The 26,454-nt window shown below is 46.5% G+C and overlaps 1 protein-coding gene across 4 annotated transcripts in view; it reads right to left on the bottom strand.

The window, feature by feature from the left end:
- Positions 1 to 356: 356 nt before the first annotated feature.
- LOC139267111 (protein NYNRIN-like) overlaps positions 357 to 26,454 on the bottom strand; it is a 53,045-nt gene continuing 26,947 nt past the window's right edge. For all 4 annotated transcript variants that reach the window (XM_070884918.1, XM_070884919.1, XM_070884920.1 and 1 more), the window contains one exon: positions 357 to 6,728. In XM_070884918.1, coding sequence (XP_070741019.1) covers positions 3,029 to 4,303 — 1,275 coding nt within the window. In that variant the 5' untranslated portion in view covers positions 4,304 to 6,728 and the 3' untranslated portion in view covers positions 357 to 3,028. The remainder of the gene's footprint in view (positions 6,729 to 26,454) is intronic.

Here is a 26,454-nt window from a genome sequence, read left to right as displayed (position 1 = left end):
CAGCTGCCTGGACCCTAAGCTCTGGAACTCCCTCCCTAAACCTCTCTACCTCTTTTCCTCTCTTTCTTCCTTTAAGACGCTCCTTAAAACCTACGTCTTTGACCAAGCTTTTGGTCACCTGCCCTAATTTCTTCTTATGTGTCAAATTGATTTATTTTTGTCTTATTACACTCCTGTGGAATGCCTTGGTACATTTTACGACAAAGATGCTAAATAAGTACAAGTTGTTGTTGTTTAAATGATAGCAGCATGAAAACTAGTGTTGTGGAAAAATACTTCCAAGACTGTATAATATATAAAGAGAGGTTTATTAAATCGGAGACAAAGCTATGGGAGAAGTGTTAGAGACCCCTGTCTCTGAACCACTTCTCAATTTGGTATCTCCAGTGAGGTTCTTTTATCCTACAAATTACGTCACTTTACATCACATGCTTTAGCACTAGTCCTTAAGTCTAATCATCGCATTACAAGGTTTACAAAGTTTTTCATATCCAAGGCTGAGCTCTTGATATAAACCAGCCTGCATTGTGACAGAGCATTATAAACAAGTGCAGGCTTTTTGGCACCGGTATAGACAAACATACCACCACTTATCTCTCCAGTCATTCATTATCTCACTTTCCTATCTCCATAACTCAAGGCCAGCATACCTTGAAGTCTAACTGTGTTTTTTTATATAAAGCATAATGCATCAGTATTGTCCCTTACAAAATTCATCAAAGGGGAAAATAAAACAAATGTTTGGTCCCGTATACTAGTCAAGTATATGTCCAAAAATCCGCTCCAACAATATTCCCTCTTTTGGTCCTGGAGGATGTTCACGAAATCCAGATGACCACAATGATAGTAGCATGATGTCATATATTCGTCCTTTGGGGTATGTTACTTCCCTGATGTTCCGTATGTCCACCTTGCCTGTAGCTCTAGGTTACCCTTCAAAGATAGTGGTCTGTGTCATCGTCGTCTGTTTCTTCACCCTTGGTGTCTTCAGGTATTTCCATCAGGTGTGATTCTTCTTCGGCGATTACACTGGCTACTGGCATCAGTCGAGCCATCATAACTTTACAGCAGATATTAAAACACCCGATAATCAGGCAGCAAGTAATTATTATTACAACCAGAATAATTACTCCATGCATAAGATAGGACCCCCAGGATTCCCCTAACAGCCAGTCAAACCAGCCAGATCCTCCTGCTGTCGTGAATAACTTCTTTACCTCCCTTCTTATGTGATCAGCGAGGTTGGTTATATTTTCTGAATTATCGGGAATGTAAGTGCAACATTCAGCTCCAATTAAGGCACATGTGCCCCCACTTTGTGCTAGTATATAATCTAGGGCCATTCGGTTCTGGAGTACCATTGTGCGTATGGCTACCATTTCAGCCGTTATGCCCTCCATTGCTTCAGCAGTGTCGTTAACTATCTGTTCCAGTACCCTCTCTAGGTTATGTAATTCATCCATGGTGCATCCTATCCCGAATGGGAGCATCATGACCCCAAATAGTCTCTCTACCGGAGTAAGATCTCGTCTTAGTCGACCTGGTGTCTGTATTTCTGCTAAAGTACGTACCCGTCTGACAAAAGGGGACCACATATCCCAAATAACAGGACCCCCCTCCAGTCCTGAGGCAACCAGGGGTGGGCCTTATGCCCGGACACAAATAAGTGCCATTGTATGCTGTTAGATTCGATCCCAATCTCTCTCTCAGCCCCCGTCGCCACCTAATCTTAGGGTCCCAGTCCTGGCTACTTGTCTGATTCTTCAAACCCTCCATTTCAAAAAAACCCTGGTTTGTTGTTTCGCTGGCTGTTATGTTCCACCTGGTGAGGTTAAAGTATTGCGTACAATTGCTATATCCTGCTACAAAACCTGTTTTCTTACTGGTGAGGTTTCTAGTGAAACAAATGTCAGCGGTGGGCCTTCCAACTCCTAAGGTGTTGGTCAAAACCAGGAACGGGAGTCGTACCGACCTATTGTATTCCGGCTGGTACCATCCGTCAATGCATCCAAAAGGTAACCCCCCGATCTCCACGTTTCTTTATCCCCATTCTGGTTCCAAATATCATTTACTTCCCCTGTACCGTTTTGTCGCATTACCCACTCCGCTACTTCCGAAATGTTAAGAGAGATTGACCTCAAAGGGATGCCTCCTTTGCTATGTATGGGGATGTGCGAACATACCCAGCAACTAGAAAAGTTCTCATTTTGCGCATAAACATAAGACATGTACAAAAAGGTATTCACATGTAACTCTCGTTTCGGTCTTGCTAGCAGGCCGGACCTAACACGAACTATGATAATCGCACCGATCGCAATATATAGTTTCATCTTATTACTCTATAATTAACAAATAGTCAAAGGCAAAATGGCCGTATGGCTTGCTTGAAGAATCTCTCGCTGTCAATCTGTAAATAGACAACAATAACTAATACGTGTGCTAAATGGCTGGTTCAAAAACCTTAAGCTGGGTCCGATGCTTCCATTGTCCATTCCCTTTAACATCGATGCAGGCACAAGTGTCTCTGCTGATTATAACCTCATACGGTCCTGTCCATTTTTGGGGCAAACCCCGGTTTTCCCGGGAGGACCCTTACCATAACGCGACTTCTCGCCAACAGGACTTCAGGGAGCTTTGTAAGCTCTGCTTCCGCGTCTCTTTCTTCCTGATGTCCCTAACTAATTTACGCATCCCTTTTAATTGAGTACTTAGTTCCAAAACATACCGTTTTATTTTGTCTTTTAATGGGCCTACATCGGCCCCCCCCCTGTTATGATGTTCTCTGGTAATTGCATCGCCCTTCCTGTCATTAGTTCATAAGGGGTTAATCCGGATGTCCGGTTTGTCGTGGCTCTTAACTTCATCAATATAATGGGTAATACTTCTGTCCACGTTTTTCCTGACGTTTTCATGGTCTTTGCCAGGGCGTTCTTAAGGATATGATTCATGCGCTCTACCATCCCAGAACTCTGCGGGTGGTAGGGGATGTGGAATTTTTGTTTTATGCCCATCAGCTGGCATATTGTTTTTACAATTTTCCCGGTGAAGTGGGTCGGAATATCCTTGCCACCGTTGAGGCAGTGCAATCACGTATGGGGAAAGCTTCCACCCACCGGGTAAATTGATCTATAATCACTCGGCAATATCTTTTTCCATGGGATGGGGGCAAAGGACCTGTGAAATCAATTTGTACGTGTTCCCATGGCCCCCGTGGACGGGGCTGGTATCCCATTTTAATTTTAATGGGCCTGCCTGGATTATATTGTGCGCACGTAACGCATCGATGGCAATATTTGCCGATATCTCTCCCCATCCCTTTCCACCACCAATCTCTCCCAAGACTCCCGGTCATGGCCTCTCGTCCTGAATGAGACAGGCCATGGTGCAGCTCCAATAAGGTATTCTGTATGCATTCAGGCGCCATTACCTTGTTGTTTCGTCTCCAAACGTTATCCTTCCCTTGCGTTGCGCCCTGCTTTGTCCACATACCTATTTCCTCCTCAGAAGTGTCCTGGTGTAGTTTCTCAATACTTATCTGTTGGGCTCGGGCCCCAGCAGCACTGACTGAGGCTTCCTCACACTCTTCCTGTTCTAATGCCTTCTGTGCAGCTACGGCTGCAGCTTTATTCCCCTGGTGACTCAGCCAATCTGGACTGGTTCGGTCCGGCTCCCTCCTGTGGGCTTTAATTTTAATAACCGCTACCTGTTTTGGTTTATTACTGGCTGCTAAAAGAGCTTCTATTCTCAGCTGATGCTTTATGGGATGTCCGCTAGTTGTGATAAAACCCCTTCTCCCCCATGCTGTCATATAATCGTGTACTACCCCGAATGTATATCTACTGTCCGTATAGATATTAACAATCATATTTTCCGATAATTCCAGTGCCCGGGTGAGGGCTACCAGTTCTGCCACTTGAGCTGATGACACCCCATTAATTCGCCCTGATTCAACTGTCTCTAGATCCTGGTTAACTACGGCCCATCCGGTACGAGCTAGTCCCTCTACGTATTTTCGTGAGCCGTCCACAAACACGGTTTGTTCTGCGGTTTGAAGGGGGGCGTCTTTTATTCTATCCTCTTCCATATCCTCACATACCTCTTCGCAAAAGTGGGGTTCCCCTTCACCCATCATACCTTCTGCGGGGTTGTTTCCTACATCCCTAATTATGGTTACCGCTTTGTTGGGTGTTAAGAGGACTGCTTCCCACTTTGCCCGTCTCATATTAGATACGGTTCTCAGTTTTCCTGTGTTTAACATTTCTACCAATGTGTGTTTAGTGTGGAGAATGATGTTTCCAGTCATCACCACAGGCTCGCTTAGTTTTTACCGCCCAAGCTGCGCAATCTAGCGCGGCTATACATCTGGATAACCCAGTCACCACCGGGCTTTCGGTGGTGGAGTAATAGGCTATAGGTCTCCTTTTATCCCCGTGATCTTGGGTGACCACGGCCATATAGAACCCACCTTCATTGTTACAGTGGATGTGGAAATCCTTACCCATGTCAGGCAGTCCCAATCCAGGTGCGGAGACTAGTTCTGACTTGAGTTTACTATACGCCTGTCCTTGTTCAGGGCCCCACTCTATGAGGTCTAGGGCCGGTTTCCCCCTTTTCACTAATCTTTGTATTGTCTCAGCAATTTTTGCAAAATCAGGGATAAAGTTCCGGCTGTAATTAAAGAGGCCCAGTACCTTCCTCACTCCCCTTACCGTTACTGGTCTAGGCATGTCCTTGACAGCCTTTTTCCTATCCGAGGGCATTTCTTTCAGCCCCTTTGAGAGGCAGTACCCTAGGTACAGGACCTGGGATTTCCCTACCAGCCATGTTGGGGAGTTAGTGGTGCTAACTGTTTCTTTTAAGATACCCTTTTCCACTAGCCCTTTTACTATTTCTACAACCGCTGTTCTAGCTTCAGGTCTTATAGGGTATTGTCTGTGTGGTTTATGAGGTGGTCCAGGGACTTTAATAGGATCCATCTTCGCCTTTCCAGTATCCAATTTTGTCTGTGCCCAGACCCCGGGCACAGAGGTACATATGCCTCCATACCCTCCAGTCCCGATAAGCCAGTCAGTTTTTGTGGCTGGAGCTACACCTATACTTTCCACATGGTGGGCTATCTGTCCTAAATCTCCCTTACTGCCATCCGCCTTTGGCCATGTCAGTCTCCCCTTGCCGCAATCAATCAGGGCCTTAAATTCCCTCATTACATCATTCCCCAATATTGTTCCCTCACGATTCTTGCATACGTAAAATCTCATGGGTATATATAAGTTATCAATTTCCACCAATTGGGTGGTGCTCAGGTAGGCCAGTGTGGGCCGTCCATCTATTCCGTTTATCAGAGCCTTCTTGTCGGTGACGGGAAGGGGCATATTGGTAATGGATATTGAGGCTCCCGTGTCCACTAGCATCTCACACTGTCGGCCCCCTACTAGTGCAGACACATATATCCTTCCCTCCTTTTTACTTTGTACAGGGGCCGCCGGACATCACAGGGTGGCTTTGTACGCCTGCCACTTCTGGTATTCCTGTTCTGACAGGGTCCTTGCCTTATTAGGATAACCATTTTTACCATAGCATGTCGCTTCCAGGTGCCCTTTCTTACCACAATACGTACATTGCTTTTCACTGCCTTTCCCTTTGCATTCCCTGGCAAAATGGCCCGGTTTTCCACAATTATGGCAAGTCCCCCTTTTCTGCCCTCCTCCTGTTCCCATGGCAGAGACCTTTTCCTGCTTTATCTTTTTCTTTTCTAAACTGCTAAAGCTTACTGTTTTAGCCTTTTTCAAAAGTCCCTTTTACACCTTCACAGATAGCTCACCACTCGCCCAGGAGTTTGACCTGATCCCTGAAGGTATTTCTAAATTTAAAACTCTTTTTTTTTCTGAGCTAGAAGCTTTCGTGTCAAGGTTTTACACAAAGGAAAATGGGAGCGTTTTAAAAGGCATTCTTTATCTCATTCCGAGACTAAATTTATGTCTTTCAACCCAATTGCATGTTTTCTTTCGACAAGTAAGTGAGCGTGTCAAATAAATTCTGTTTTTTTTACTACCGGGACCATGTATTTTTTATCTTTTACTCAACAAACCTATCTTTTGTGCATTTCCTAGCTCCGTAACTTATCATCTGAATATATCCACACCTTCGTTTCTAACTTAAAATGTAATACCATAAGGTTCACAATTTCTTAAACTTCCCACATACAGGACAACACTACGAAGGGTTAAAAAAAATTCACTCTGTTTGGAAAAAGTGGGTGGAGCTAAAACAGGCAGGCAACTCCACACCTTCCCAACAGGCTTTCATTCATTCTGCAGTCAAAATCACTCAAGTACTCTCTTCATTCAAAACAGACACTCACAAAAGTCTCTCTTCATTCAAAATAGACACTCACAAAAGTCTCTCTTCATTCAACAAAACTTATGTCTGGATCCATATGTCACTTAAGATAGTCACTATCAGCTTTTTTATGGCATTACGTAATTACACAAGTTACAATTAATGATAGGAATTAATTAATGACCCGGGCAGCCCGCATTTTACATTCCCTTCCTTACCTTCCATGTTCGCCAGTCTCGGACGTTTCTCTTTGTTTCTGTAATACTCACTGCCATGACTACTCAGTGGAGACCCTTTGTCTTCGCAACAAAGCTAGCGTGTTTCCTTACCACCGGAGTTTTTGGCTCTAGGTTGGAGTGATCAGTTCCCTTCCGCACCGACCTTATTTACTAAAGGGACAACTCAAACTGGTTAGTCAGCCTCTTCCCACTATCTACTTACTCGTATCTTATACACTATCCCGTCATGCCCGTACAACTCTCTTTTCAGTCTCTAACACCAGATTCCAGATACTGTCTTAAGTGATCACGTCTGATCGGACAGCATCCTGTTCATGACACCATTTTGTTGTGGAAAAATATTTCCGAGACTATAATATATAAAGAGAGGTTTATTAAATCAGAGACAAAGCTTTTGGAGAAGTGTTAGAGACCCCTGTCTCTGAACCACTTCTCAATTTGGTATCTCCAGTGAGGTTCTTTTATCCTATAAATTACGTCACTTTACATCACATGCTTTAGCACTACTCCTTAAGTCTAATCATCGCATTACAAGGTTTACAAAGCTTTTCATATCCAAGGCTGAGCTCTTGATATAAACCAGCCTGCATTGTGACAGAGCATTATAAACAAGTGCAGGCTTTTTGGCACCGGTATAGACAAACATACCGCCACTTATCTCTCCAGTCGTTCATTATCTCACTTTCCTATCTCCATAACTCAAGGCCAGCATACCTTGAAGTCTAACTGTTTTTTTATATAAAGCACAATACATCAGTATTGTCCCTTATAAAATTCATCAAAGGGGAAAATAAAAACAAATGTTTGGTCTCGTATACTAGTCAAGTATATGTCCAAAAATCCACTCCAACACTAGCTTAAATGCAGGAAAATCACGATCGCCATTGATTTCAATGGGGGCGGAGTCAAGATAATGACCTAATAACTGTTCTTGGTGAGGATAACGGTGGAGCAGCAGAAAAATGTCCCAGAAAAATATGCAGTGGCCATACTCCATAATTTCCTCTTTCTTTTGTGCCATTCAAGGGTACCTACAATGTAGATGCACCATCCTCAGGAAAACCGAGGCCAATATTTCAGAAAATTTCAAATGTACTTGCATGTCATGAACAAGTGGCAAACACAATGGGATTGTTAAAATGAGATAATTGTACAAGAGCAGACCATTGGTGCTATTCCTGCCAATACTCAGGAACATCTTAAAAACAAGTTATGGACCTGAATAATTAGCCAAAATCAACTCAGTGCTTTGTCATTTCAATTACCAGCCTGGGAACTAGTGCTGAATCATTATAAGGAACACTGGTATAGAAATTCGGTTGCTTAGCGTCAACCTTTCGCGCCCGAGAGGGACGTTAACGGGCTGCTAAGTTCTTACCAACTGAGAGCCACGCTGGCAGCGCCTCCCGCGATCTTCAGTGGAGGTCTACCAACGGCGCTAAGAGTTAGCACTGCGCACTCTAGCGCCACCCACTTGGTGACGTCTATGAGTGTGCAACGCCTCCTTCGCGCCCTGCTCGCGAACTTGATGGCTTTCATCTGCCGTAGCGCCTGGTGTTACTTCCGACAGAAAGCAGGCGTCACGGAGAAGCTGCTGGGGCGATATGTCTGAGGGGGAGCAGGTGGGTGGTTAAAATTATTTTTTTCCCCATGAATGCATCTCTCCTAGATGCTGCACACTGTGGTTTAGCTGCCTTGGCTTTTCTTTAACTATATACAGTGCTCCCAAGGGATGCTAGGATCCCTTGGGACTCCAACAGATAGGCCCTCTGGTGGTGGTGTGATGGAGATTGCAAAGGGTTAAATACATGACATCACTCCCTCGTAAAGTTAACAGTACACTTATTTACAGGGTGAGACGATCTGGGACTTTTTGTTCCCTTGTCGATCGTCTCGGTACAAATGAGGGTGTGGGTGAGTTGGTTAGTTCTTCACTGGGCTGCTCGCCTTGCCAGGCTGCTGGGGATGGTGAGTTCGGCTTTGTTGTCAAATATGATGTCGGTTGCCACTTGTGTGTGTGTGTTGAAGGGTCAAAGTTGGTGGTGTCTTCTTTGGGTTGTTCGTAGCTGTTGGTGAACCACAATTTAATTTGATCCAAAGGTTTTCTGCACGTTAGTCCATTGGCCAATTTGACCTGAAACACCCTACTCCCCTCTTTGGCTATGACCGTGCCAGCGAGCCATTTGCGACCATGTCCATAATTGAGTACAAACACAGAATCATTGACCTCAATATCTCATGACAAATTTGCACGATCATGGTACATACGTTGTTGATGCCCCTTGCCCTTCACGTAATCATGGAGATCACGGTGGACAAGAGAGAGCCTTGTTTTGAGCGCCCTTTTCGTGAACAGCTCAGCTGGGGGAACCCCGGTGAGTAAGTGAGGTCTGGTGCGGTAGCTGAGCAGCACTCGGGACTGTCAGATCTGAAGGGAGCTTTACGACACATGTTTCAAGCTTTGCTTGATGGTCTGAACTGCCCGTTCTGCCTGGCCGTTGGATGCGGGCTTGAACAGGGCAGATGTGCTTGATCCCATTGTGGGTCATGAATTCCTTGAATTCAGCACTGGTGAAACACAGCCCATTGTCTCTGACGAGGACATCAGGCAGGCTGTGCGTGGCAAACATGGCTCATAGGCTTTCGATGGTGGCCATGGACGTGCTTACAGACATTATTGCACATTCAATCCATTTTGAATAGGCATCCATGACAACCAAGAACATTTTGCCTAGAAATGGGCCCGCATAGTCCACGTGGATCCTCGACCACAGTTTGGAGGGCCACGACCACAAACTTAGTGGTGCCTCTCTGGGTGCATTGCTCAGCTGAGAGCAAGTGTTGCACTGGTGCATGCATGTATCTAAATCTGAGTCAATGCCGGGCCACCACACATGGGATCTGGCTATGGCTTTCATCATTACGATGCCTGGGTGGGTGCTGTGCAGCTCACAAATGTATGTATCTCTGCCTTTCTTGGGCAAGACCACGCGATTACCCCACAACAGACAGTCCGCCTGCAAAGACATTTCGTCTTTGTGCCTGTGGAACGGCTTAATCGCCTCCTGCATTTCCGCTGGGATGCTGGACCAGCTCCTATGCAGGCCACAGTTCTTTTCCAAGGATGGCAAAGGATCCTGGCTGGTCCAGGTTCTGATCTGGTGAGCCATGCATCTATTTTCGAATGCATCTATTACCATGAGCAAGTCCGCAGGCTGTGCCATTTCCACCCAGGTGGTGGGCAATGGTAGCCGACTGAGAGCATCAGTGCCCAGTCTGTGGCAGATTACATAGTTGTATGCCAACAGCGTGAGCACCAATCTTTGGATGCGGGCATAGGCATTGGTATTAATCCCTTTACTCTCTGAGAATAGCGATATGTGGTCAGTTTCAAGCTCAAACTTGAGGCCAAACAAGTATTGGTGCATTTTTTATACCCCGTAAGCGCATGCCAGAGCATCTTTTGCAATCATGCTGTAGGCCCTTTCGGCCTTGGACAAACTCTTGGATGCATAAGCGACCGGTTGCAAAATCCCTGATTCGTTAGCCTGTTGTAACTCACACGTGACCCCGTATGATGACGCATCGCAAGCTAGCACTAATCATTTACACGGGTTATACAAGACAAGCAGTTTGTTTGAACACAACAGATTTCTGGCTTTCTCAAAAACAGCCTCTTGTGAATTCCCCCATACCAAGTCGTCTCCCTTGCGCAGTAGCACATGTAGGGGTTCTAGCAGGGTGCTTATCCCAGGTAGGAAATTATCAAAATAATTGAGGAGTCCCAGGAACGACTGCAGCTCTGTCACATTCTGTGGTCTCGGCGTGTTCTTGATGGCCTCTGTCTTGGTGTCGGTGGGTCTGATGCCATCTGCTGTGATTCTTCTTCCCAAGAACTCGACCTCTGGCGCCAGGAAAACACACTTCGAGCGTTTCAACCTGAGTCCCACGCGATCCAACTGACTAAGAACCTCTTCCAGATTCTTCAAGTGCTCAATGGTGTCCCGACCTGTAACCAGTATGTCGTCCTGGAAAACCACTGTGCGAGCAACCGATTTTAGCAGGCTCTCCATGTTCCATTGCAAGATTGCCACGGCCGACCGAATCCCGAACGGGCATCGATTATAGATGAAAAGACCTTTGTGTGTGTTGATGCAGCTGAGGCCTTTCGAAGACTCCTCCAGCTCCTGCATCATGTAGGCTAAGGTCAGGTCCAACTTGGTGAATATATTCCCTCCAGCCAGGTCGTCTGCCTTGGGTAGCAGGTACTGGTCCTGTAGCGAAAAACGGTTAATCGTTACTTTATAGTCCCCACAAATTCTGACCGTGCTGTCCTCTTTAAGTACAAAAGAACATAAGAACATAAGAATTAGGAACAGGAGTAGACCATCTAGCCCGTCGAGCCTGCTCCGCCATTCAACAAGATCATGGCTGATCTGGCCGTGGACTCAGCTCCACTTACCCGCCCGCTCCACATAACCCTTAATTCCCTTATTGGTTAAAAATCTATCTATCTGTGATTTGAATACGTTCAATGAGCTAGCCTCAACTGCTTCCTTGGGCAGAGAATTCCACAGATTCACAACCCTCTGGGAGAAGAAATTCCTTCTCAACTCGGTTTTAAATTGGCTCCCCCGTATTTTGCGGCTGTGTCCCCTAGTTCTAGTCTCCCCGACCAGTGGAAACAACCTCTCTGTCTCTATTTTGTCTATCCCTTACATTATTTTAAATGTTTCTATAAGATCACCCCTCATCCTTCTGAACTCCAACGAGTAAAGACCCAGTCTACTCAATCTATCATCATAAGGTAACCCCCTCATCTTCGGAATCAGCCTAGTGAATTGTCTCTGTACCCCCTCCAAGGCTAGTATATCCTTCCTTAAGTAAGGTGACCAAAAATGCACGCAGTACTCCAGGTGCGGCCTCACCAATACCCTGTACAGTTGCAGCAGGACCTCCCTGCTTTTGTACTCCATCCTTCTCGCAATGAAGGCCAACATTCCATTCGCCTTCCTGATTACCTGCTGCACCTGCAAACTAACTTTTTGGGATTCATGCACAAGGACCCCCAGGTCCCTCTGCACCACAGCATGTTGTAATTTCTCCCCATTCAAATAATATTCCCTTTTACTGTTTTTTTTTCCCAAGGTGGATGACCTCACATTTTTCAACATTGTATTCCATCTGCCAAACCTTAGCCCATTCGCTTAACCTGTCCAAATCTCTTTGCAAGCCTCTCTGTGTCCTCTACACAACCCGCTTTCCCACTAATCTTTGTGTCATCTGCAAATTTTGTTACACGACACTCTGTCCTCTCTTCCAGGTCATCTATGTCTATTGTAAACAATTGTGGTCCCAGCACCGATTCCTGTGGCACCCCACTAACCACCGATTTCCAACCCAAACAGGATCCATTTATCCCGACTCTCTGCTTTCTGTTAGCCAGCCAATTCTCGATCAATGCTAATACATTTCCTCTGACTCCGCGTACTTTTATCATCTGCAGTAACCTTTTGTGTGGCACCTTATCGAATGCCTTTTAGAAATCTAAATACACCACATCCATTGGTACACCTCTATCCACCATGCTCGTTATATCCTCAAAGAATTCCAGTAAATTAGTTAAACATGATTTCCCCTTCATGAATCCATGTTGCGTCTGCTTGATTGCACTATTCCTATCTAGATGTCCCGCTATTTCTTCCTTAATGATAACTTCAAGCATTTTCCCCACTACAGATGTTAAACTAACCGGCCTATAGTTACCTGCCTTTTGTCTGCCTCCATTTTTAAACAGAGGCGTTACATTAGCTGCTTTCCAATCCGCTGGTACCTCCCCAGAGTCCAGAGATTATAACGGATGCATCTGCTATAACTTCTGCCATCTGTTAATACCCTAGGATGCATTTCATCAGGACCAGGGGACTTGTCTACCTTGAGTCCTATTAGCCTGTCCAGCACTACCTCCCTAGTGATAGTGATTGTCTCAAGGTCCTCCCTTCCCACATTCCCGTGACCAGCAATTTTTGGCATGGTTTTTGTGTCTTCCACTGTGAAGATCGAAGCAAAATAATTGTTTAAGGTCTCACCCATTTCCACATTTCCAATTATTAAATCCCCCTCCTCATCTTCTAAGGGACCAACATTTAGTTTAGTCGCTCTCTTCCATTTTATATATCGGTAAAAGCTTTTATTATCTGTTTTTATGTTTTGCGCAAGTTTACTTTCGTAATCTATCTTTCCTTTCTTTATTGCTTTCTTAGTCATTCTTTGCTGTCGTTTAAAATGTTCCCAATCTTCTAGTTTCCCACTAACCTTGGCCACCTTATACGCATTGGTTTTTAATTTGATACTCTCCTTTATTTCCTTGGTTATCCACAGCTGGTTATCCCTTCTCTTACCGCCCTTCTTTTTCACTGGGATATATTTTTGTTGAGCACTATGAAAGAGCTCCTTAAAAGTCCTCCACTGTTCCTCAGTTGTGCCACCATTTAGTCTGTGTTCCCAGTCTACTTTAGCTAACTCTGCCCTCATCCCACTGTAGTCCCCTTTGTTTAAGCATAGTACGCTCATTTGAGACACTACTTCCTCACCCTCAATCTGTATTACAAATTCAACCATACTGTGATCACTCATTCCGAGAGGATCTTTTACTAGGAGATCGTTTATTATTCCTGTCTCATTACACAGGACCAGATCCAAGATCGCTTGCTCCCTTGTAGGTTCTGTAACATACTGTTCTAAGAAACAATCCTGTATGCGTTATATGAATTCCTCCTCCAGGCTACCTCGTACGATTTGATTTGACCAATCGATATGTAGGTTAAAATCCCCCATGATTACTGCCGTTCCTTTTTCACATGCCTCTATTATTCCCTTGATTATTGTCCGCCCCACCGTGAAGTTATTATTTGGGGGCCTGTAAACTATGCCCACCAGTGACTTTTTCCCCTTACTATCTCTAATCTCCACCCATAATGATTCAACATTTTGTTCATGAGAGCCAATATCATCTCTCACAACTGCCCTGATATCATTCTTTATTAACAGAACTACCCCACCTCCTTTCCCTTCTTGTCTATCCTTCCGAATTGTCAGATACGCCTGTAAGTTTAATTCCCAGTCTTGGCCACCCTGCAACCACGTTCCTGTAATGGCCACCAAATCATACCCATTTGTAATGATTTGTGCCGTCAACTCATTTACTTTATTTCGAATGCTGTGTGCGTTTAGGTCGAGTGTTTTAATACTAGTTTTTAAACCATGATTTTTAGTTTTGACCCCTCCTGCAGCCCCTTTATATTCATACATATTGTCCCTTCCTATCATCTTGTGGTTTACACTTACCCCAGTGCTACTCTGCTCTGTTGCCTCCTGCCTTTTGCATTCTTTCTTGGGGTCCTGTTCATCTGAGCTCTCACCCACTCTAACTAGCTCCGGGACAATCAGTACCGGGACAAACTAGTACCGGGACAATCAGACTGATCCACTCGTTGAATTCCACCGGCGCGATGATGCATTCGCGCTGCAGATTGTCCAGCTCAATTTCCAATTTCTCACGCATCATATATGGTACCGGCCGTGCCTTGTGGTGGATGGGTCACATACCGGGAACCCAATGGATCTGCACTTTCGTCCTCGAGAAACTTCCAATGCTTGGCTCAAACAACGATGGAAATCTGCTCAGAACCTGGGCACATGAGGCGTCATCGACAGATGAAAGCACTCGGGTGTCATCCCAGACCCAGCGGATTTTGCCCAGCCAGCTTCTGCCAAATAGTGTGGGACCATCCCCGGTACAATCCACAGCGGGGGTTCGTGTACTGCTCCATCATAGGAGACTTTGACTTCTGCACTGCCAATTATAGGGATTAGTTCCTTCGTGTAAGTCCTTAGTTGGTGTTAATGGGGCTGAGCTTGGGCCTGTGTGCCTTGTTGCACCACACCTGTCGAAGGCCTTTTTGCTCATTATGGACTGACTTGTACCCGTGTCCAGTTCCATCGATACTGGAATTCCGTTCAGTTCAACTTTCAACATTACTGGTGGACATTTCGGGGTGAATGTATGTACCCCGTACACTTCTGCCTCCTCAGTACGAGTGTCCAATTCAGCCTGATCCACAGTGGATCGATCTTCCTCTGCAACGTGGTGGTTTGCACGCATAGTGCTTGAAGCGGCATTGATGGGCCCGATGATCACCTCCACAATGTCAACAAGGTGTTAACTACCTCGCATTAAAGATTGATGGCGGACTCTGGGTCATCTGAGGTCGTGCAGCAGCAGCCGGTGTGTACGTTCTGCCATGTATATTCCTGCTCGAAAACGACGTTACCTTTTGCACAGTAGTGGCCGAAACCTCTTTACTCTGCAAAATCAGTTTGGTGTTGTCGCTGGTGGACATAAATGCCTGGGCTATCGTTATGGCTTTGCTTAGATTCGGAGTTTCTATAGTCAACAGTTTACGAAGGATTATCTCATGGCCAATGCCCAGTACAAAAAAGTCTCTCAGCATTTGTTCTAGGACTCCCTCAAATTCGCAATGTCCTGCGAGGTGCCTTAGTTCGGCGACATAGCTCGCCACTTCCTGGCCCTCCGACCGTTGACACGTGTAGAACCGATAGGTCGCCATCAAAACGGTTTACTTAGGATTTAGATGCTCCCGGACCAGCGTACACAATTCTTCATAAGATTTAGTTGTTGGTTTTACCAGAGCTAGAAGAGTCTTCATGAGGCCATAGGTTGTTGCCCCACAGACAGTAAGGAGGGTCGTCCTTCATTTGGCAGTGTTCTCGCCCCCTTCCAGCTCGTTGGTCACAAAGTATTGGTCAAGTGTCTCCACAAAAGCCTCCCAATCGTCCCCTTCTGACAACTTCTCCAGGATACCAACTCATCTTTGCATTTTCGCGCTGTTGTTCGTTACCTTGTCGCCAATTGTTGCGCTCATAATAAAGGATGAAACTGATACTGTGAACAATGAGCAAGTGTGACCTTAGGTCCTTTAATACTTTAATAAGACTCTAGAGTGCAGGTACCTCGTGGGTGGCCTGCTTATATACAGTGCTCCCAAGGAATGCTGGGATCCCTTGGGATTCCAACAGGTAGGCCCTCTGGTGGTAATGTGATACAGTTTGCAAAGGGTTAAATACATGGCATCGTTGATTCCTTCACTGAAGCGTACGCGAGACTGGGCCTTACATTAAACATCCATAAGACAAAGGTTCTCTATCAACCCTCCCTCGACACACAGTACTGCGCCCTAATTATCAAGATCCATGACGAGACCTTGGGGAGCGTGAACCACTTTCCATACCTTGGAAGCTTTCTGTCAGTGAGAGCAGACATCAATGATGAAACCCCACCCCCACCGCCTTCAGTGTGCCAGTGCAGCCTTTGTTCGCCTGAGGAAAAAAGTGCTTGAAGACCACGATCTCAAACCCGGCACCAAGCTCATGGTCTACAGAGAAGCAGTTCCCACCTTTCTATATGCTTCAGAGACATGGACTATGTACAGTAAGCACCTCAAAGCACTGGTGAAGAACCACCAATGCTGCATCCTCAAAATCCTGCAAATCCATTGGCAGGGCAGGCATACCAACATCAGTGTTCTCTCGAAGGCCAATATCCCCAGCATTAAGGCATTGACCACGCTCGATCAGCTCCGATGGACGGGCCACATTATCCACATGCCTGATACTAGACTCCCGAAACAAGCACTCTGCTCCGAGCTCCATCACGGCATGCGAGCCACAGGAGGGCAGAGAAAATGCTTTAAAACCTCCTTCAAAAAATGTAACATCCTCACCAACTCTTGGGAATCCCTGACCCAAGACCTTTCAAAGTGGAGGAGATGCATTCGTGCAGGCGCCAAACACTTCGAGTTTCTTCGTCGGGAGCAAGCGGAAGCCAAGTACAAACAACGGAAGGAGTGTACGTCAAACCAAGCACCACACCCACACATCCCTTCATTCACCACCTGCCCCACCTGTGGCAGGGACTGTAGATCCAGCATAGGACTCATTAGTCACCTTAGAACTCATATTAGTGTGGAAGCAAGTCATTCACGACTCCAGGGGACTGCCTAAGAAGAAGATTTGAACAGCTGGCAGTGTGTGCAAGTTGTGAGATGTGGGTGTGAGGCTTGCAACAGTGTTAAGTGTGTGAGGATGAGGTGCAGCTATGAATGGTAAGATTGAGTCCTGATTGATCGAGATGGGGCTGTGGTGAATTGAGCAGTAGCTGAGGTTAGTGGTGCAGTTGGTAAGATATGTCATTTGAAGATGCACCTTGACACGCTCATGTGAGATCATTAAAATTCTTCCGGCACTGCAGCTAGGTCCTTGGGGCTATACTTCTGGTATTACCTCCGTGTCTATCTGTTCCCACTGCCTTCTCATTGTGTGTCTGAAGGGCCTCTTGCTCCCTCGAGGGTACAGGACATCTCCCCTCCTTTCCACCTCTTTCACCAAGGCCTCCAGTGCAGTGTTTGAAAACCTGGGTACCGGTTCCCTCCTATGGTCAGCCATTCTTCACTTTTTTCCAGGTCAGTTTCATTTGTAGAATGACTCCCAGCATCTATTCCAGCCACAATGCTCCTCTCCCTTTAAGAGGTGTAGGCTAGCTTTAAGTAGTTCTACGCACTCACAATACTGTGCCCCCTGCTCATGCTCCACACTTGTTTAGTGCATGGCACTATTTATAATCCTCTTAACCTGACTGAGGAAAAAAAATGTACAGCTTGAAATCTCCAATTAGGTGCATTTTTTAAATTTTATTTGAATATGTAGACAATCTGAATGCCCAATGTTCATACATCTGATGTTAGCTTAAGGTTTTAACATAGTGTCAGGCTCCTTTGTGTTGTTGCTTATTTGATAATAACGTGCATGATTTATGCTGTACAACTGCATGAAGCCATTGTTTTTAATGGACTCTTTGTGTGATTTTTATGTTAAGCATTTTTATAATCCTCTTAAGCTGACTGAGGGAAAAAAAATATACAGCTTGAAATCTCCAATTAGATGCATTTTGGGTGCATGCAACAAATAAACAGCGATGGTACTGCTGGCTGCATGCAGAAATCATGATAATGAGCAGACAGCATGAAGTTGCTTGCTTTCCACTCAATGGGTGCATGTTAATAGCACACCGCGATCCTTGTACCCGTTTTCATGGGCTAACCAATTTAGAGCCCTGCGTGTGTGTGTAGGTATGTTGGATATGGTAACTCTTACAGTGGCCGAAATTCGGTATCGCCTCGTTCGGGGGCGGTAACCTTCGCGAAGTGGTTCATCCTGCGCCCAACGTAGGAGCTGGTAGCGCTGCCCCACCCCAGGCGAAAACACTTTTGCGCCCCATTACTGCCCCTGAAGGCGCTAACGAGAAGCACACAGTATGCCAATTTCACCCCCATAGTCTCTACTTTCATTGCATGATTTTTATTTCCATGTTTGTTTTACTTAGTTCTACACTGCAGTCTATATTAACGAAAAACTGCCCACACTTGCAGAATGCAAATCACTCAACATTTTCAAATCTTGGATGATGTTTCCCCTCAGTCTTTCTTTATTCCAATGGGGAGGCGGGGGAGTGGAACTCGCTGAGAGTCGCACGGGCTCGACGGGCCGAATGGTCGTCTTCCGTGCTGTAACCATCCCATGATTCTATGATTCTAAATTCAATTCTGCAAGACTCTTAGAAACTTAATCTGATATCATTTAGAACATTGTATTTATACAATGGAGGAAAAATTGGGATAATTTGCGCCTCCCGTTAGCGCCCCCGGGAGGCCCAGTGTTTAGCGTTGCTGAGCCGTGAGCCCCGCTCCTGAGCTGGCGCCCCGCTACCACCCCAGAAAGGAAGTGGTGCGCTTGATTTAGAGCTCCGCTTCCTTTCGGGGGTGGTAACCCCAATTTCTTGCGAGAGGTGAGACTTCTGCTCCTGACGCAAAGTCTCGTGCCTCGCCAATGATACTGCCCCTAAACGGGGCGCGCCCGAATTTCTAGGTCAATGTATTTAAATTGCAGCTGAACAGAAGTAAAAGACATTTGAGGACTACCCAAAATGGCTTGCACTTTGTGAAACTGTACCTGTTGCTGAGAGCATTCCATTTCTACCAATAAGTTGCGGACAAGTTTTCAGAACATTCCAACAGACTTCCAGTACATCTCAATTTTCTAAATAATTTTCCAGTGATCCATGAACTTTAACATGCTGGAAATGCATAAAGCAGTGCCAGGTGGTCATAAAATAACCACAGCAGTTTTTTTTTAACCTTCCTTCAGCTTTTCAGTGATGTCTGGTGAAGGAGTTAAAGCCCAGTGTTAGTGTGCTGTCAAATCTGCTAGTTTTAAAATAATCACAGACCTTTAACATTTTCATTTTCACTTCGCTTGAGCATTGGTTCTGTGACTCATGCTCCATACTTGTTTAGTGCATGACACTATTTATATCCTCTTAACCTGACTGAGGAAAAAAAATGTACAGCTTGAAATCTCCAATTAGGTGCATTTTTTAAATTTTATTTGAATATGTAGACAATCTGAATGCCCAATGTTCATACATCTGATGTTAGCTTAAGGTTTTAACATAGTGTCAGGCTCCTTTGTGTTGTTGCTTATTTGATAATAACGTGCATGATTTATGCTGTACAACTGCATGAAGCCATTGTTTTTAATGGACTCTTTGTGTGATTTTTATGTTAAGCATTTTTATATTTTGTTCCTGGTATTCAACGATATTCAGTGATTAATATGTATTCGTGACTGTTATGCCATTGGAGTTTTGAGAGTCTTTTCTAGCTATTTTCTTATGACTAAAGCTTGTTACATATTCAGAAAATGTTTTTAGCTTCCCACATTACAACAGTGACTACACTCCAAAAGCACTTCATTGGCTGCAAAGCGCTTTGACACGTCCGGTGGCTGTGAAAGGTGCTATATAAATGCAAGTCTTTCTTTTTAAATCATTATAGCTAAGCAGTGGGTCACATGCCAATTTACATTGCAACATAATAAGTTTTGGATTTCCCGCCCCCCCCGATCTCTGTTTATTAAAATACCAGCTACTACAAATGAGACCTGTGTGTGCATATTTCTCCGCAAATTGCTCTCTCGATCCCTGGAACGCATTGTGGTGTATGGAACGACAGGTGGTGAACACCTCCGAGTTCCTTGCCCAAATGGTCATTATTTGTGTGTGAGTGCAGACGTGTGTTGGCGGATTATCTGATTGTGGAGGACGTCACAGCCAAGCCAGTCCTGTCATTGCCCAATGCCCACGCATGCACATCTTTTCATCAGCAGTGAGGGGGCAACAATCAGCAGTGGGAACCCTCATTGAATTTTATTCCTTGCGAGCTTCAACTGCTACCGAAGCTAAGATTAACTAACACAGCATATTGTAAGGATCGAACCTGGGAATGACCTGGTTTGGACGGTTCAGCTCCCTACTGGGTAGTACATTTACAAACTGAGACACGGGGCTGTAATGTTTGCACCTGTGAGTATGCTAACAGGTTTGTAGAGCTGTTGTGGCACGGCGCCTAAATTCGGCCAACGTCCGCCGCGCAGTCGAGTCGCTAAAAACAGCTCTCGGCCCTGACTCCGTTCGGTGTGTCGAGGAGGCTCAAGCACGTGGGGAGATCCCGTCCGAACTGACCCCCGTCCGGACGGAATTCCTCATCGGCACCAAACCCCGGAACCTCCCTCGAGAGCCGGCGCCTCACAACTTGAGCCTCCTCAGGGAAATCCCCTCCGTGCCTTTCAGTTCTGCGCGGAGGGGTTTCCTGTATGGGCTGCTCCTGCACACTCTCAACCTTGCCATCCTCGTCTGCCATCCGGACACGCCATGGCGCACCATCTTGCTGTCATGAGGAGGCGGGGGTCCCCGATGGAGTGCATTCTACGTGGGAGTCCTCCCACTATTTATCGGGGACTTGGCCTGGAGAGTGGTGCACGGAGCAGTCCTGTGCAACAAATTCTTAAGCCGGTTCATGGGCTCCCAGGCCGGCTGCAATTTCTGCGGTCTGGAAGAGTCCATGTTCCATGTTTTTATCGAATGTACGAGGTTGCAGCCCCTGTTCCATTATTTAAAGGGGCTGCTCCTCAGTTTCTGGCTGCACTTCAGTCCCACACTCCTGATCTTTGGGCACCCTGTGTGGAGGGGAGCGGGTAGGTCCGAGGGCCTCCTCGTAGGACTGCTCCTGGGCACGGCCAAGGGTGCCATCAGCCGATCCAGGCAACGGGCGGTCGAGGGGGTTGTTCAGCCCGACTGCCTGCCTCTCTTCCGCGCTTACATCCGGGCCAGGGTGTCCTTGGAGATGAAGCATGCGGTGTCCACCGGTACACTCGCGGCCTTCCGCGAGAGGTGGGCGCCGGAGGGACTGGAGTGCATCGTCACCCCCGGCAACCAAATTTTAATTTGATTTTATATCTTTTAAAGTTTAATTTGTTTTAATTGCCGGTTTTAGTGTCCCCCTCCCCTTTTATAGGGGGCACTTGTAAAATATATGGTTTTAATGCCCCCCCAAAAAAAAATCACAACAAAAAACACAAAAAAAAAAGAAAAAAAACAAAAAAACATTAAAAAAAAATAAAGGGGCAGTTAAAAGTGTCCGGAGTGTTCCCCAGATCGGGGGGCACTTGATCTAACATTTATTTTGTTCCCCTCCCCAAAAGAGTTGTTGAGCTGTTGAAAGGACCGGGCGTGGAGGTCGTCTTCTCGGCTTACGCCGATGACGTGCTTCTCACGGTAGAGGATCCCGCTGACCTGCGGAGGATGCGTGAGTGCCAGGAGATTTACTCAGCCACATCCTCCGCCAGGATCAACTGGGAGAAATGTTCCGGACACCTGGTGGGTCAGTGGCGGGTGGACTCCCTGCCGGAGGAGCTCAGGCCTTTTGCCTGGAGCACGACCCATCTCCTCTATCTGGGAGTCTACCTTAGCCCCGACGAGGGAGCCTGGCCGGCGAACTGGCAGGAGCTGGAGGCCAAGGTCGCCGCTCGCCTAGGGCGTTGGACAGTACCGCTCCAAGTGCTGTCCTACAGGGGTCGAGCGCTAGTCATAAACCAGCTGGTGGCCGCTATGTTGTGGTACCGGCTGGTCACTTTGACCCCTCCCCCTGCGTTTGTCGCCAAGATACAGAAGAAGCTGGTAGACTTCTTCTGGAACAACAGGAAGCACTGGGTCTCTGCGGCGGTCTTGAGTCTCCCGCTTAGGGAGGGCGGTCAGTCGTCGGTGTGCGTTAGCACCCAGCTAGTGACTTTCCGTCTTCAGACCCTGCAGAGATATCTTTACGTTGAGCCCCCTCCTAGGTGGCGTGCGCTGGCGACGTATTTCTTCCGCCAGCAGCACGGCCTCAACTATGACACGCAGCTCCTGTTTGTGAGCTTGGGGGGCGTCAGGACCGCCGTCCAGGGGCTGTCTATCTTTTACCAGGAACTCATCAGGGTCTGGAACAAAGTCTCCACCAAGCGCAGCTCTCCACCATCTGGAGTGGTGGCTGTCCTGCAGGAGCCGCTGCTCAGGAATCCGTACCTCCACGACCGAGGTTTTAGGTGGCAGGCGGACGAGAGGGCTGTGGCTGGCGAGGTGATCAGGGTCAGGGACCTGCTCGATGGCGGAGGAGCGGGCTGGATGGCGCCAGACGTACTTGCACGGCGCCTAAATTTGGCCGACGTCCGCCGCGCGGCCGATGCCATCGAGTCGCTAAAATCAGCGCTGGGCCCTGACTCCGTTAGGTGTGTCGAGGAGGCTCAAGCACTTGGGGAGATCCCGTCCGAACTGACCCCCGTCCGGACGGAATTCCTCAATGGCGCCAAACCCCGAAACCTCCCTCGGGAGCCGCGCCTCACAACCTGAGCCTCCTCGGGGAAGTCCCCTCCGTACCTTTCAGTTCTGCGCAGAGGGGTTTCCTGTACGGGCTGCTCCTGCACACTCTCAACCTTGCCATCCTCGTCTGCCGTCCGGACATGCCATGGCGTACCATCTTGCCGTCCGAAGGAGGCGGGGGTCCCCGATGGAGTGCACTCTATGCGGGAGTCCTCCCACTGTTTATCGGGGACTTGGCCTGGAGGGTGGTGCACGGAGCAGTCCCGTGCAACAAATTTTTAAGCTGGTTCACGGGCTCCCAAGCCGCCTGCAATTTGGAAGAGTCTGTGTTCCATGTTTTTATGGAGTGTGCGAGGTTGCAGACCCTGTTCCACTATTTAAAGGGGCTGCTCCTGAAATTCTGGCTGCACTTCAGTCCCACACTCCTGATCTTTGGGCACCCTGTGCGGAGGGGAGCGGGTAGGTCCGAAGGCCTCCTCGTAGGACTGCTCCTGGGCACGGCCAAGGGTGCCATCAGCCGGTCCAGGCAGCGGGCGGTCGAGGGGGTCGTTCAGCCCGACTGCCTGCCTCTCTTCCACAGTTGCATCTGAGCTAGGGTGTCCCTGGAGATGGAGCACACGGTGTCCACGGTACGCTCGCCGCCTTCCACGAGAGGTGGGCGCCAGAGGGACCCCCGGCAACCAAATTTTAATTTGATCCATTTACTATTAAAGGTTTAATTTGTTTAATCTGTCAGTTTTAGTGCCCCTTTACTAAAGGGACACTTGATTATTGTTTCAACAAAATAGTTGTAGAGCTGTTGAATTGAGAGTGGCTTAGCTAGTACATGATGTTCACAAGACTCAATAAAACCCCAGTCAATTGGATTTAGGGGATCCACGATAAGGCATGCGGGTGTGGGCCTAGTGGATGAACTGGTAATGTCTAGAGTTATTGTTAAACTTTTGTTGATAAACCAACTACTCTTAATAGTAATGTGTTGCTATGAATTCTTAAGCAAAGAACCCATGAAACAAATACATTACAGAGGTGAGCTCTTATTGTTGATAGGAGAACAGGTAAAGTGGACCAAAAAAAATTGATGCTAAAGTTATGGATGGAGGTGAGCACTTTGAATGAAAACTTGATGACCCTAAATTCTGAGAATTTGTAATACTGACATCCAATTCTGATTAATGTAGGCCTGTGTATGTAGTTCCTTAAGGAATTTGCTGTCAACAATAAGCATGTTGGTTCTCTCACTGTTTATGCCGTACTCGAGTATAAAGTTGTAGGATTCAATAAACTTGCCAGAATCGGAGATGCTGTTGTAAATCCTGTGGTCTGCCAACATCAGGAGCAAAGTAAATAAGGGAGAGCAGCAAAGAGAGCAGTGGGTCTCTCTATGTATATATCACTATACACGGGGCAACCGAGCAAATGAGCCAAAGCTGATCAACTGCTTCAGAAGTGTTGATGCAATTTTCAGAAAGCTGCCACTGTAAGCATGTTCCTGATTGAAAGCCTCTGATGTGTGGAAAAAAAAGTTAAACAGGATTTGTACTTTAAGCGGTACATATGAAGCTTGCAGGGAACATTAAGACGGATTGCAAAAGTTTCTATAGATATGTAAAGAGAAAAAGGTTAGTAAAGACAAACGTAGGTCCCCTGCAGTCAGAATCAGGGGAAGTCATAACGGGGAACAAAGAAATGGCAGACCATTTGAACAAGTACTTTGGTTCGGTATTCACTAAGGAGGACACAAACAACCTTCCGGATATAAAAGGGGTCAGAGGGTCTAGTAAGGAGGAGGAACTGAGGGAAATCCTTATTAGTCAGGAAATTGTGTTGGGGAAATTGATGGGATTGAAGGCCGATAAATCCCCAGGGCCTGATGGACTGCATCCCAGAGTACTTAAGGAGGTGGCCTTGGAAATAGCGGATGCATTGACAGTCATTTTCCAACATTCCATTGACTCTGGATCAGTTCCTATCGAGTGGAGGGTAGCCAATGTAACCCCACTTTTAAAAAAAGGAGGGAGAGAGAAAGCAGGGAATTATAGACCGGTCAGCCTGACCTCAGTAGTGGGTAAAATGATGGAATCAATTATTAAGGATGTCATAGCAGTGCATTTGGAAAGAGGTGACATGATAGGTCCAAGTCAGCATGGATTTGTGAAAGGGAAATCATGCTTGACAAATCTTCTGGAATTTTTTGAGGATGTTTCCAGTAGAGTGGACAAGGGAGAACCAGTTGATGTGGTATATTTGGACTTTCAAAAGGCTTTCGACAAGGTCCCACACAAGAGATTAATGTGCAAAGTTAAAGCACATGGGATTGGGGGTAGTGTGCTGACATGGATTGAGAACTGGTTGTCAGACAGGAAGCAAAGAGTAGGAGTAAATGGGTACTTTAGTCAGCATGGATTTATGAAAGGGAAATCATGCTTGACAAATCTTCTGGAATTTTTTGAGGATGTAACTAGAAGAATGGACAAGGGAGAACCAATGGATGTGGTGTACTTTGACTTTCAAAAGGCCTTTGACAAGGTCCCACATAAGAGATCGGTGTGCAAAATCAAAGCACATGGTATTGGGGATAGAGAATTGGTTGGCAGACAGGAAGCAGAGAGTCGGGATAAACGGGTCCTTTTCGGAATGGGAAGCAGTGACTAGTGGAGTGCTGCAGTACTCAGTGCTGGGACCCCAGCTCTTTACGATATACATTAATGATTTGGATGAAGGAATTGAGTGTAATATCTCCAAGTTGCAGATGACACTAAACTGGGTGGCAATATGAGTTGTGAGGAGGATGCTAAGAGGCTGCAGGGTGATTTGGACAGATTAGGTGAGTGGGCAAATGCATGGCAGATGCAGTATAATGTGGATAAATGTGAGGTTATCTACTTTGGTGGCAAAAACACAAAGGCAGAATATTATCTGAATGACGGCAGATAAGGAAAAGGGGAGGTGCAACGAGACCTGGGTGTCATGGTTCATCTGTCATTGAAAGTTAGCATGCAGGTACAGCAGGCAGTGAAGGCGGCAAATGGCATGTTGGTCTTCATAGCTAGGGGATTTGAGTATAGGAGCAGGGAGGTCTTACTGCAATTGTACAGGGCCTTAGTAAGGCCTCACCTGGAATATTGTGTTCAGTTTTGGTCTCCTAGTCTGAGGAAAGACGTTCTTGCTATTGAGGGAGTGCAGCGAAGATTCACCAGACTGATTCCAGGGATGGCTGGACTGACATGTGAAGAGAGACTAGATCAACTGGGCCTTTATACACTGGAGTTTAGAAGGGTGAGAGGGGATCTCATAGAAACGTTTAAGATTCTGACGGGATGGGACAGATTAGAAGCGGGAAGAATGTTCCTGATGTTGGGGAAGTCCAGAACCAGGGGACACAGTCTTAGGATAAGGATTAGGCCATTTCAGAGTGAGATGAGGAGAAACTTCTTCACTCAGAGAGTTGTTAACCTGTGGAATTCCCTGCCGCAGAGAGTTGTTGATGTCAGTTCATTGGATATATTCAAGAGGGAGTTAGATATGGCCCTTACGGCTAAAGGGATAAAGGGGTTTGGAGAGAAAGCAGGAAAGGGGTACTGAGATGGATGATCAGCCATGATCTTATTGAATGATGGTGCAGGCTCGAAGGGCCAAATGGCCTTCTCCTGCACCTATTTTCTATGTTTCTATGTTAACGGCATAAAACATGTAAGGTCAGCACCATTCAAGCCTGCATCCAACGGGCAAGCAGAATGTGCAGTACAAATTATCAAGCAAAGCATGAGGAGAGTAACCCAAGGGTCACTGCAGACCCGCTTGTCTTGCATGCTGCTGAGTTACAGGACAACACCCCCACACACTCACAGGGGTCTCGCCTGCTGAACTCATCATGAAAAAAGGTCTTAAGACCAAGTTATCTCTTGTACACCCGGATTTAAGTAATCATGTTGAATACAGAAGACAGAGTCAACAAGGATACCACGATCGCACAACTGTGTCATGCGAGATTTCTGTTAATGATCCTGTATATATGTTGAGTTATGATCAGGGTCCCAAATGGAT

This window comes from Pristiophorus japonicus, chromosome 7 (assembly GCF_044704955.1).
Source record: "Pristiophorus japonicus isolate sPriJap1 chromosome 7, sPriJap1.hap1, whole genome shotgun sequence".
Lineage (NCBI taxonomy): Eukaryota > Metazoa > Chordata > Chondrichthyes > Pristiophoridae > Pristiophorus > Pristiophorus japonicus.
The sequence above is the reverse complement of the archived record's forward strand: the minus strand, read 5'-3'. Positions and strand labels throughout refer to the sequence as shown.